This window comes from Periophthalmus magnuspinnatus, chromosome 9, assembly GCF_009829125.3.
Source record: "Periophthalmus magnuspinnatus isolate fPerMag1 chromosome 9, fPerMag1.2.pri, whole genome shotgun sequence".
Lineage (NCBI taxonomy): Eukaryota > Metazoa > Chordata > Actinopteri > Gobiiformes > Gobiidae > Periophthalmus > Periophthalmus magnuspinnatus.
The window spans coordinates 13,283,352-13,296,767 of NC_047134.1; the positions used below are offsets into that span (position 1 = coordinate 13,283,352).

General features: G+C 42.0%; 1 protein-coding gene across 1 annotated transcript; it reads right to left on the reverse strand.

The window, feature by feature from the left end:
* Nucleotides 1-2,937: 2,937 nt before the first annotated feature.
* rgmb (repulsive guidance molecule BMP co-receptor b) lies at nucleotides 2,938-9,776 on the reverse strand. Its single transcript, XM_033973105.2, has 3 exons — nucleotides 9,242-9,776; nucleotides 5,327-5,874; nucleotides 2,938-4,307 (listed from the first exon to the last, which is right to left on the reverse strand). The coding sequence occupies exons 1-3, from the start codon at nucleotides 9,360-9,362 to the stop codon at nucleotides 3,570-3,572; spliced, it is 1,407 nt and encodes a 468-aa protein (XP_033828996.1). The 5' UTR covers nucleotides 9,363-9,776; the 3' UTR covers nucleotides 2,938-3,569.
* Nucleotides 9,777-13,416: the final 3,640 nt, after the last annotated feature.

The following is a 13,416-nucleotide window of genomic DNA, read 5'->3' on the forward strand; positions in this document are numbered from 1 at the left end:
AAAGAAAAGTAAGAGACAGTGAGAAAGAGAGAGAGAAGAAAGAGAGACAGAGAAAAAGAGAGGGAGAGAAAGAGAGAGAGAAGTAAAAGGACATTAGAGTCCACATCCACAAGATCAGAGAGACAGAGGAAGAGAGAGGGAGAGAAAGAGAGAGAGAGAAGTAAGAGAGACAGAGAAAGAGAGGGAGAGAAAGAGAGAGAGAGAAGTAAACAGACATTAGAGTCCACATCCACAAGATCAGACAGACAGAGAAAAAGAGAGGGAAAGAAAGAGAGAGAAGAAAGAGAAGAGAGAGAGAGAGAGAGAAAGAGAGAAGTAAGAGAGACAGAGAAAGAGAGGGAGAGAAAGAGAGAGAAGAAGGAGAGAAGTAAAAGAGAGAGAGAGAGAGAGAGAAGTAAGAGAGACAGAGAAAAAAGAGGGAGAGAAGAAAGAGAGAGAAGTAAGAGAGTGAGAAAGAGAGTGAGAGAGAGGTAAGAGAGACAGAGAAAGAGAGGGAGAGAGAGAGAAGAAAGAGAAAGAGAGAGAGAAGTGAGAGAGAGAAGAGAGAAGTAAGAGAGAGAGTGAGAAAAAGAGGGAGAAGTAAGAAGGAGAGAGAGAGAAGGACAGAAAGAGAAGTAAGAGAGAGAGAGAAAGATAAAGAGAAGAAAGAGAGAGGGAGAGAAGTAAGAGAGAGCGAAATGAGAGAGCGAGAGAGAGAAAGAGATGAAGTGAGAGAGAGAAAGCAAGAGAGAGAGTTGAGAGAGAGAAGAAGGGGAGAGAGAGAGAAAGAGAGAGAGATGGAGCGAGAGAAGAAAGAGAGAGAAAGAGAAGAAAGAGAGAGGGAGAGAAGTAAGAAAGAGAGAAAGAGAAGCGAGACAGCAAGAGAGAGAAAGAGAGAGAAAAAGATGGAGAGAGAGAAGAAAGAGAGTAACAGAGAGAAAGAGTGGGAGAGAGAGCAAGAAGAGAGAGAGAGAGAGAGAGAGAGAGAGAGAGAGAGAGAGAGGAAAGAGAGAGAGAGAGAGAGAGAGAGAGAGCAGGAGAGAGCAGACTCACACATCCAGTCACTAGTGAGGTAGAGATGACAGTCACATCTCAGAATCTCTTCTGCCTCACTTTATTATATCTTTGGACAGGTATGGGATGATCATTTCTATTATTTACATCGTGTTACTTATGATTACTGAGAATATGTTGGTGGTAAAGCTTGTATAGCAGTGAAAATATAGTATAAATGTATGGCGTAACGTGGGGTATATAGCTATTTTTTTCTGAAAGTGTAATTCTATAAACAACTGCATGTAAAAGTACTGGTAGTCACTGACACTCTCTTGTTTACAGGGGTTAAGGGGAATATGCTCACAGCTTTAGCTCCTCCAGTGCACTTGTCCGGAGACAGGCTGGGCTGGACTCTGCTGGTGTGTGTGGTCAGCGATCTCCAAAGAGGACACCTGGAAGTCACGTGGAAGATGCCGTCTGGTCACTACTTTTCCGAGTCACCTGTCACTAGTGTTGTAGTGAAGAGCAAGCACCGAAACCACAGCCCTGTGTCGACCATCACTGTGGCCACAAACGACTGGCCTGGATACCGCTGCGCAGCCACTCACAAAAAACGCCCCAAAATGACAAAAAGACGCCACACGAAGCACTCAGGTAAAGCTATAACTTATAAATCACCAGCTATTGTAATTATTATGATATCTTTGGCACTTGTTTTTGGCTGGTATACTGCACAGCCAGGTGGTCCAGAAAAGAGCACTATAGTGACCCAGTGACAGAAAATGAGGAGCGCCTGTGAGTTCAATGCAATAAGCTCAAATTGTGTAAGAAGTTGATGCAATTTCAATCAAATGTGTAAAAAAATTCAAATTTAAAAAAGCAAAATATAAGTAGGATAGGTAGGATATTGGACAGGGTGTCATAATGTTATCTAAAAGTCATCAAATATCTTTATTTTCAGACAACGAAGGAATAAGAGGCTTTGACGATGTGGATACTGGTAATGTTTACAGATACAGTAGAGTATTTTACCACTAGTGTGAATATAGTATGTGAATCCTGATTTGGCTGTTGAATTTCAGACTGTGCTGTGTGGACGGACACTGTGCTGCTGCTCACACTGAGGCTGATACTGGTGAAGACCTTGGCCTTCAACACACTGCTGACTATTTACTCCGTTATCAAGTGGTAATAATTATGTTAGAACAAACTTTACAAAAGATTTAGATCAATAACTGTAAAATACTTTTTTCAGAATTTGACATGAGAACCGGCTGTCTGAAGAAGTTGTTTTGAGTCCACTGCTTTCCAAAGAATACACCATCTTTGTTGTTGTGGCAGGCTGAGCAGAGCAGCTCTTGGTTTGGCGCACTCACCCTCCCAGGTGTGGCAGACTGACAGTTAGAAACACCGCACATGAAGACACTTTTTATCTGATTAAAGTGAACGCTCAAACTGATGGGTAGTATATTTCTGAGTAATGGATGAATCAAAATATTGTTTAAACATTAGAAAACACATGGTTGCTTTATTATCTTTTAATAAAACACTTGCACAAAGTATTTTTGGCCTTTTTGTTTTTCTTAATGAGCGTGTTGAGTCACGCTGACATAGCAACAAAGTACCACTAGGTGGAAGTACAATCACATCTGACAAAGTTTAAATTATTATTCAATAAGACCCATACAGAACGTATTTTCTACAAACTACAATATAAATAAGTTTCCAACACTGACAATCACTCTTCACCAAATGTGCATTCACACATGTCATAAGAGATCATAACGCTACAAAAGAGTATAATTAGCCAATTAAATTAAGACAAGGCTCCTCTCTCACATATGCAGCAAACATGAAGGGTTTTGTTCACACTTGGTTGTGTCCCATTGGGGAGCAGCTTGTTTGTTCTCAGTAGGAATTAAATTCTACAGTAGCAATGTCAGAACATTCAAGGAGTTGGTACTCACTTCACACAAACTTTATTACCCTTTGCATCTATGGAGCAACCAACTCAATGAAACTCACACACAACCAAATAAACACAGCAAAACAGAACACCACTGATGGAATCTGCTTTGACGGTATCCAAAGTACATTCAAAGGAAAACTCACATTGACTGAACAGATCACTGGGTAAAGCCGTTGTTGAAAACACTTGAACCAAACGGTACTATTTTACAGGCTGATTATTTTTGGTAAAAGTCAAAAACACTGATATGGATTGTAAAAAATAAATAAAGTGCTTCTGTTTAAAGACAAACATCCTCGTTTTGAGGTATTAAAAAAAATCACATCTAAGCACAAAAATATGCACTGCACATTGAACACAAAATAAACTATTTACAGTCTGTTGCTGTACAACATCTGCCATTGTGATGAACAAGAAACTCCCATGTTTTTTCTTTTTTTTAAAAAAGGTCCACCTTCATGGACTTCTGTCATCGGGAGCTGCCTGTGTTATAGGCATTATAACAGTGTCATGATCCTACATCTCACCAAGGAGTGGATTCAGTGCTCAGTTTCAGTTCTCATTAAAATAAAAACTGACAAAACTTTCTTTCAAGTGCAAACCTCCTCCAGCCCACTTCCATGTTTTAGACCAGCACTGTGCTGAGAGCACACAGCACAAGAAGACAGAGAGATATAGTCTGATGTGAATATGTGGGTAAGGAGGCTGCTCCTCTGGGGTAGATCCTCCATCTGTCCTGGTGGGGGTGAAGGCTCTCCATGTCCTTCTGTGCACTGTATGCTGCCACAGTAAAGTTAGCATCCCCAGTGGTTAGGAGGTCAAACACACATGAGTGGAAGTAAATATCATGTACCTCCAGCTGTTCTTTGCAGCGGTCCTTAGCTCTGTCCACACTGAAGAGCTGTGAGCCGCTGTAAGGAGAGGCTTGTGTCAATGAAGAATAACCAGGTCTGTGCAGCTGCAGGCCCAGTGCAGGAGGGAACAGGGGGAGATACCCCCCCTGGTCAATGCGCTCACTGTTAGGACAGCCATTAAGACAGAGCTGAAGGTCTTGAGAGGCATCATAAGCCTGAGCAAATTCCTCTGGGATACGTATAGCTAAAGTCAGGTAACGGCCCGTTTGGCGGACGATAACTGTCACCCCAATGTATCCCGCGTGCAGCTCCACATGGCGGCCCGGGCTGCGCTCTGAGATCCAGAGTGCCCGCACCTTCCTCAGACTCCCTTCTGCTGTGGCGGAGGAGTGTAGAGGATCGCCACTGCTCACCGTGCCATCGTCGAAGGCGGCCGGCAAGTTGTCTGTGACCGCCTGGTACACTCGCTGGTCTGTGCAGCCTTCAAATGGCTTGAAGATGATGGTGATCTATATATACAAGAAGACACTTTATTAATTGTCACTTTAACAGATACAACTGACTTGTATGTGTGTTAATACTTAGAAGAAGATACAACATTTACCATACTAAACAACTTTAACTGTATGCTACAAATTGGCATTTGTCTCATCACACAGGACATGTGAGAAATTACTTTTTAACAAGGTGTAATTTGACACAGCTATGCAAACACAAAGTGCAATCTTGCAGTGGCAGGGCTGGTCCAGGGTGTGGTGTGAGCATTACGGTTAGCGCTAGCATCATGGTTCCGGTGAATGGTTGCTTTGTTCACATGACAGCCATGAGGAATGAGGCCTGGCAGCCCATTAAGCCTGGAGGGCTGTTAATGTGTGTGAGTGTGTGTCTCTAATAATAGTGACTAATAACGCACCGCACCTCTGACACAAGGTCAAAACTAACTCTACTGTGAAGCCAGCAGTCCATTTGCTTAATGTGTGTTGTAAGTCTACATAGGGGTGTAGCGTTTTAATAATTCAAACTCATTAACAAGAGCCTTAGAGTAGTTCCTTTAACAACACAGTGATCAACTCGTGTGGGTCATCATGTGCAGTGATTTAGGTGAAAGGAATAAGAGCTTGTAATATACTGGGCTCTGGTAACTGTTAACTGCTATGGGGCAACTAAGAGGCACTTCCAAACACACACACAAGTGAACAGTGAGCCCTTTCACACATCTTATTCATGTTATTAGAGGTCAGGCTTAATGCAACCATTAACCATGTTAGCTTTCCAATGCGGCTACAGTCACAAGAGATAGTCACAAGATGCACTGTTTGCTTCACACCTGTGAGTCTGAGCAGAGCATGCAAGAAAAATAAATGGAAAATGTTCAGATTAATGCTACTTAGAAGTCATTACAGACAGCTGATTTCTCTCTCTGAACTTAACTAGATTATGCCCTCTCTCTTACAAAACTTCTGCTGCAAATCAAATTAGATCCAAAAGGCCATTTTCTCAGCATGGATACTAAAAGCAAACCACTCACCTTGTTGGTTGCCGTGGCACTGGAGCCAGTAACCACCGGGACATTTGTAACCTGGACTGACAGATAGTCATTGTCAATAAGAGGCCACGCCCCTTCCACTTTGCATGTTTGGAAGTTATCTTTAAATGTCCTGAGATGAGGGTCCCCAAACAGCCCACAGAACAGGTACACAGGCTGGAAGTGACCCTGGTTGTGTCCATGGGGGTGGGTGTGTGTGTGAGTGTGTGAGTGAGTATGTGCGTGCTGGCTGCGACTGTGGTAGTTGCAGGGTTCATGGTGGGTCTCGGGGTGCGTGGATGAAGTTGGTCCATCTTTTGAGCAGTTCCTCTGGCTCATGAGATCTGAAATGCCCAGTACAGCAGAGTGGTAGACCAGGTTTCCACGACAGGATTTAGCAGTCCTCTGTGTGCAGGCTGAATATGCCCGCAGCGCCTTACAGAACTCAACGTGAAAGCCATCCACAGCTGGTGTGAGGTGAGAAGTCAAAGAGACAAAGTCCGTAGTACACTTCTGGATACGACACTGGGGAATAGCCACTTGGCACTGACCTGTAGGAGACACAAACGGGGCAATAATAGCTGTGTCATAGGAACAGTAGTAAAACCAGAAGCAATATAACATTTTAAAGATCACTAGATAAAAGAGAAGATTTAAAAGAAGAGGACATCTAAAGTCGCAAGTAACGCTTTGATCACTTGATAACGCTGATCTGTTACAATCGCACAATAAAATAATATAAAGACAACCGCTGGATAAACCCTTCACAAATCTGAGGTGATATTGTGTGTAATAAAGTTTATGTGTTATAAACCAAAGTGTGGCCACTCAGGAGAGATAAAAATCTATAGTGAGAGTGATAAAACTGTTTATACAGCAAGGGAGTAAAGAGTGAGATGCAGTAAATTTATGACACACTAGTGGAAAAAAACATTTATTGTGTATTTTTTTGTACAGGGTTGACGCTGTAAGCACCGTAGAATAAGCAGTTTTACTAATGTATGTAACTGCTTTGAAAAGATGGATCACTATGTCCTCAGACCCATTACTTTTGTGAATGTAAGGTCAGAGCAGCCTTTTATATCACAGATCAGAGAGCGTGTTAGAGCACAAGAGAGATTACAGGCCCGACCTAATGCATCAGTCACAGCGTGCTCCTATTAGATTAGGCCTGAGAGCCGCTCTGCAGTGTACGGCACTAACAAACAAACAAAACACCGCCAGTGCACAAAGATGGCTGGTTTCTGTAGAAGAAATAGATTTCAAAACCAGCTTTTGACAGTTCACCACTTTTATTGAATTGAAACATTGCATTTTCTTTTAACACAAAGAATTTACAGCTCCAGAATGTACCTTAAGTTTTTGAGTAAGACAATCTCTGGATTATTGTCCTATTATAGCCTTCTTAAAAAACGTATTGGCCGTGATGTGTCAATTTTCTGAAGGAGTCTTTAAAAGTTTAGAATTTCCAAAAACTCACACAATTCTCCCCAACTTTAAATTAATTTTGACTTGTGTTGGAGGTCTAACTAACCATATGGGGGCACTAGTGTTCCAGTTTTGTATATAGGGGGCAGACAAAGTCCCCCCCTCACACAACATTTCAGAATCTCACTTGTGTTTGTTAAATACTGACACTGACAGAGGCTGCCTGCCATGCCACAGAACAGTCGCCCGGAGACTGAAGAAACATTGTTTATTGGATGAAGTACTGACAGTCTCTGTACATCTGCTGGTTATACGTACTGATAATACCAGCCACAATTTTATTCTTATTTTATCTGGCTTTATATTCTTATGTATAATAACAGAATCATGACAAAAGCACCCATTCACAAGCAGCTGCAACAAGCAGACATAGCAGACTTCACTAAATGTAATAAGAATCCTCTCTAGCGACAAAGTCAGGGCTCTGTGTAAAAATAACAGTAAGTGCTTAAGTGATTATAGATTTTTTCTTTTATTTTTCCAATTTCTTTCTTTGTTGTGTAGTAGATTTCCCAGTCAGTGTGCCAGGGAACTAGTGTGCCTTGAGGGAATGCCAGTGGTGCCTTGAAACAATGTCTAATTTGAGTTTATTGATTCACACATGCATTTAATGTAATCACTCGGAATTTTGGAGTGCCCCAAGCAAACCTCTTAATCAGAAAAGGAACATAAACGACCACTCTTGCAAAACTCAAAGAGCAAGACTCCATGACACAGATATTAATTACAGTGGTGTTGTTTGATAATGTTTTGGTCCCATTAGATCTAGTAAAAAAAATAAATAAAGATTGAAAAACACTGGTATAGACTAGAGTATAGTTCTTCACCATGATCCTCTTTATTTTTGCACTGTCCATCAATGAAGCTATTAACAAGTAATGTGCGGAGAAGGAATTCTTGTCAAACTGTTGTTAAGTTAATGCTGAGAAATGGGAAAAGCAATTATTGGTTTATATCACATCTATATCACACAGAGCTAATACAAACTACAGAAGATTCAATAACATCCCACCACAAATTGCTTTTTCTTTCACCTCAATATTGTTCAAATCTATTTTTCACAATCCCTGTCTATTGTTTTTCATCATTTCTTCCCACCAGCGCAATCCCTACACTGTATATGTCCTATAAGTTAAGCCTCACTTCTTTGGTGAAGCCCGGGCTACTGTCAGTCCCCTCAAGCCATCTCGCTCATATTCCCTGCGCAGTGCTCCTCCTGAGGCACTATCTTTATGATTAAGACACAAAGGTCAAAAGTACCTGCAGCGTCCTCCCTTTGCACCCTCCGGTTCTTTGTCTGAGAACCGAACTTCTCTCATCTCCAGAGATCAGAAAGGATCTAGAGGGATAATCTCTCCGGTGAGGGCATGACTGGTGAAAGTGCTTATTGATCACCTTGTGTTGTTGTGCGCTCCCTCACACACACACACAGAACAAACAAAAAAAAAACAACTCTCCAAGATACAAAGACTTACAGGAGCTGCTACACATTTTCTCGACATCTTCAGCAACAAAATAGCCTTTCATCGCTTTCAAGACTAGACAAAACTGACAGATATGTTAAAAATATCGAAATAGCGGACATTCTTTCCAGGTGAGACACGCACTGAAGGTGCAAAACGTGGCCATAACATGAATTGGGTCACCTGTGTTTCCGAGTTCTGAGGCAGTGAACTTAACTCTTGTGTTAAACTAATTACTGGAGGTGTGACTGCCCAACAGACAGCACTATGCTCAGCTGACCCCTGCACACAAACACACAGCACCAAATGCTAAAGAACAAAAGCATTTATTCAACCAGTCTCTTCTAAACACAAACTGGCTATTTATTCAGCTTGGCCTGGATAGATTTAAATGTTCAGGACTTAGATGATAAAATTACACAATGAAGTCTTCTCATGCTTTGTTTACCACAGTCTCTGACCTTCTATGACAGCCTACAGTCTGATATCTTATTATGAGTAGGTTATTGGTTAACCTGGCAAATTTATGTAACATGTCACATTAATGTCACCTACTCATGAGCAGACAATGTTAAATTAAACTTTCAGGTAAGTGATCTTGGTTAAAGGGACCCAAGGAGATGATCTCTCTTGCCCCTCTCCTCTTGCCTCCTCATGAGCCATTATGGGGCAGACAGGAGAATGACGGCCCAGGAGAGAAGGGGAAACTCGATCTATGCTTAGACTGCTGCACTGCCGCTGGTGAGAGGGCCATTATCAGGCCCAACAGCACACCGTTCAACCAGCGCACATTACGGCTTAATAACTTGTAAAGTGTCCGGTCGCTTCCTTAAGAAAAAAACAAAACAAAAACTCAAACATGACCCGTTTGTACAGCCTACCTATTGTAATCGCACCGCACGTGGAGAAAGTGCAGGAAGAATCTCACATACTGTAAAAAAAAAAAAAAAAAAAAAAAGTTAGTTACCAATTTGTGGTGCAACCCAGGCGAGAGCGGTGACCAACAGAAGCACTGGCCGGAAACGGCGCACTGAAGACGGGGACGCGAGGCGCTCAGCCCCGCGGTAACAGCATCCGGCTCTCCCCATCCCTGTCCATGCAGGGCCAGGAGGGGAGAGTGGACCGAGCTCCCAAAGGCGAGGACGGGTGTTGTCCAGGCCTCCTCACGCCTTCCTCTTCTTCTGTCTCTTCTGCCTCACTTTGCTCTCCTTGCCCTGCTCCTCGGGTGCGCAGGGGCATTAAAACACAGCTGCTATGTGCTGCGGAATGAAGGGCGGAGCGGGAAACAACGAGCAAAAGTAAGTAGCGCCTCAGGTCAATCCAGCGACACTTTCTCCAGAATAATCCACACCCCGCGTGCACGAAGTGCGCCGCGGACTTTCGGCTGCTTTCTGACCACTTCGTGCAGACTTGAGCTCGTCGCGACACGCACAATCACATCTCTCCCTCGCCTCACCAGGCCGGGGTTTCTCCTCTACTCCTCCCCTTTCACTTTCTCCTCCTTCTCTTCTGTCCCTCCAGCAAATCAATACAGAATCAACCAAACTCTGCGAGCGGAAAACCCGCCTCCACAGCGCACAAACACTGAAACAATAATACTTCACTGAAGGTGAAAGTTGTGAATCAACGGCTCGTCAGACAGGAGCCATGCATCGCCCACGTCAAATAAAAAGAGAGAAAAAAATAGCTATTTTTATGAAATGACAACATTATATTACCCGGCAATAGGATACAACAACCAGCATGTAATGATCTGCTGTAGGCCTCATGTAGCCCAAACAAATGGGTCAAATGAAATAACAGCGAGGCTATGTTGTGGTATTAGTAAAATAAAACTGGAAACATAATGAATGTTATTGTAGTTGGTAATTTGATAGGCTAGTGCTGCTCATCCCTATGACTGCCATTCTGGTCATATTGTGATTCACTATTTCTCTATTTAATGCAGGTGTCTGCCTAAACACAGACACTCCCCACCCAGTGAGTGAGTGACAGCTGCATTTAACCAATCACAGTGAAGTGTGAATTTTCCACATATCTTTTGGATAAAACTGAATTTAGGACCTAAAACTTTAGACACTACCACGGTGCGTGTTGCCCCTGTCCCCTTGTGTGTTGCAGTCACTGCAGAGGGCACAGGTGTGCAGGAGCGGACTCACAGCTGCAGTTCATCCCCTCTGAGCTCCTCTCGCTCGCTGCTGGCCCTGTTCTACACTCTGTCACGTCTTTACTGTTAGCTTAAGCCTTTTTATGTTAATTCCTCCCTGTGGCTGCACACTCCCCTCTTCTCTCTGAGGACTGTCTCTCCTCTCAACCCTCAACCAAGACCCTGTTCCCCCTGTCACCTCAAAAACCGCCTTTGCCCCAAATCCCTGTACTTTTAAATCAAACTGCAAGACTCAAGACTTATGCTATTAGTTCCACTAGTCCTTGCATATATTTGAGCTGCTTTCCTTGGAATATAAATTCACTGCAATGATGTCTTTGATCCATTGCACAAATTGTCCTGTGCAGTCAGGATCTTTTAATTGGTGTTTTATATCAAGTCTTCAGAATTAAATTTTAAATGCAATACTTGTAACTGGGACTCACATATCTAGTCTGTTATTCCAGCTAGACATCTTTGCAGCTTGGTATTTGAAATAAAAATAAAAATTGTCTTCACAAATCTATTTGATTTTCTTGCTATTAATAAGGTGTAACTTCAGAACACAAAACGTACGAGTAGGCTATCAAAGTAATATTACTGACAATACAAATTTTAGTTTTTTTTCCTCCAACACTGAATTGCATTCAAAATATTATGCAAATAAGGTATTGTTTGTGACACGTTTTGGTGACAGTTTCATTAATTTAAATGAATTAAGTAGCCTATAGGAAAGAGTAAAATATTTATTTCCATTTCCTCAAACCACAAAAGTGACTTTGAAAATTAAAAGTGCAAACAGACAACTTAAACAGTCTGGGGTTCCTGGTTTGCAGGCAGTGCAAACAGCCCGAAGCGACAATGACAGAGAAAATAAGTCAACACAATATATGCAAGTAAAGCTGAACAAACATATGCTTTTTCTATCTCCATCCAATCTACGCTATAGCAATAACATCATGGTACATAGTGCTAAAACTCATTATATTTTGTGTCTTGTGACCTGCCAAATGAAATATGTCCATCTTTGTGTTTCCATGAGTGCATCTGCTGTTGGCTGGTGGGATGTTTTATGTGACTCAAGTATTTACCCTCACATCAGTGCCAGCGGTAAGTTAAAGCCGTGAGCTGCTATGGCCCCACAGTACTGACAGTAAAGTAAACTTCGATAGAGTGGTAAAGATCTCAGGAGGATTTGACAGTGTGGCTGCAGGAGATGTGCTGCTCATATTAGATTATAGCGGCTTCCTGTTTTCCTCCAATAACATGAGGAATAGTGTTTAGTATAGATCTAATTTAATAACTCCATATTGAGTTATTTAAATGCTTGAGCTCCCCTTTAATTAAGTCCTGAAAAGTGGTTATAAAGGAAGGGCATCTGGCATAAAATCGGAACCAATTTAAAGCTGCATAGTCTAACTTCTCTGCTGAGGGGTCAGCTACCTGTATTCAAACTGTAAGCAGGTTCGCTTTTCCACAGATCTGATGTGTAACTTGGCCTGAAGCATCCCCTGCTTGTCTCCATGAATTTACTTTCATACTGCGGCAAAGCAATAACATATTTACGGAGACGAGCAGGTGTGAGCCCTCCATCAGAAAAGTTAGTGTATCTTTAACGTGCAACTAAAAGCACATTAGGAAAAGAAGAATAACTGATAATTGATTAATTCATAACAATACTTATCATGAAGTAGTTGTAGACACCGAACTGGAAGGTCCTCAGTCTGATTGAGACCAAAGACCCAAGTACTTTCTTTTGAGTTAATGTTCCACGCACTGGTTAACTTGAGTAACAACTAACTGCATTTGCAATCAATTAAATTAGATGTAGGCCTGTCGTCTTGTGCGGTTTAAGACTGATTAGGTGGCATTTAGAAAGACAAAGCAGTTAATTGAATTACTTGTGTGCACATGCTGTAACTAATCACAGCCATGTTTTATATTAATCACCTGTGCACAAATATGCTCACAGGCGTGCGCTATGTATAACCCTGTTCACTGACTTTAATTTCATATTCTATATTAATTGAATGAGCTGCAGTACAGATGAGCCTATTCTAGTTGAGTTGGCCCGAGGCACAAGGGATGTCTGTTTGGGAGTGTCCGGCTTGTCTACACCTCCACACCTCTGCCTCCCTCTGCACTTCCAGCTCTCTGCACCTCCATTCAAACCGCCCCAGATCCAAACACACCATCACTCAGCAGACAGCCGCTCGTAAACCTGCCCACAAGCACAAAGTCTATAGTGGGAGTGATGACAGTCTGCATTGTTGCCAAATATTATGCAAATGGAAAGGTAGGCTGTGGCTGGAGATTTTCTTGTGACAGGTGCGCAATAACTCTTCTTTCTTGTCTTCATTAGTAAATGTGCAATTTGGGCATGTTAGTAAAGCATTCTAGACCAAGCAAAAGATATTATGTGACTTTTTGAACAAATTAGCTTAAAAAAAAGCTAGCAGTAACTTACGATGTACAGTGTGCAGTTTTTAAGGTGTATCCCACTTACAGTATACAATATTTGCTGAGCTATGTTGTCATCCATATGTTTTTGTCAAAAGTAAATAACAACAACCTCCTACAATGTGGCAAAAACAGTCTTTCATCTTTAGTTTTTGTCCCATTTAAACTTTGTTGTAGCATTCTCAGTATCTGGCATTTAATTCAATTTAATTCTGTTTTCTAATTGGATAATTCGCTTGAGGCATCCAGTTATTTTAAACTTAGGAAATGTCAGTTGTTTGTCCAGTGAAATCAGTATTTGAAATGAAGTGTACTTCATTTCAGGTATAAGTTAAGTTTATGAAATGAGAATGGGATTATACACGGTGGTGAGCGGGAAAAGGCAGATTTTCCCAGCTCTGTGAGGCACCAAGGCACACAGTGTTTTCAGGAGGTCTTTGTGTAGAGCCCATGTTGTTGCTGGCTCACAGGTGGCAGTAAAAGTAGGGGCTGCAGGTGTGTGCGTGTTTGTATCTGCGATGTGTGGCGATAACATG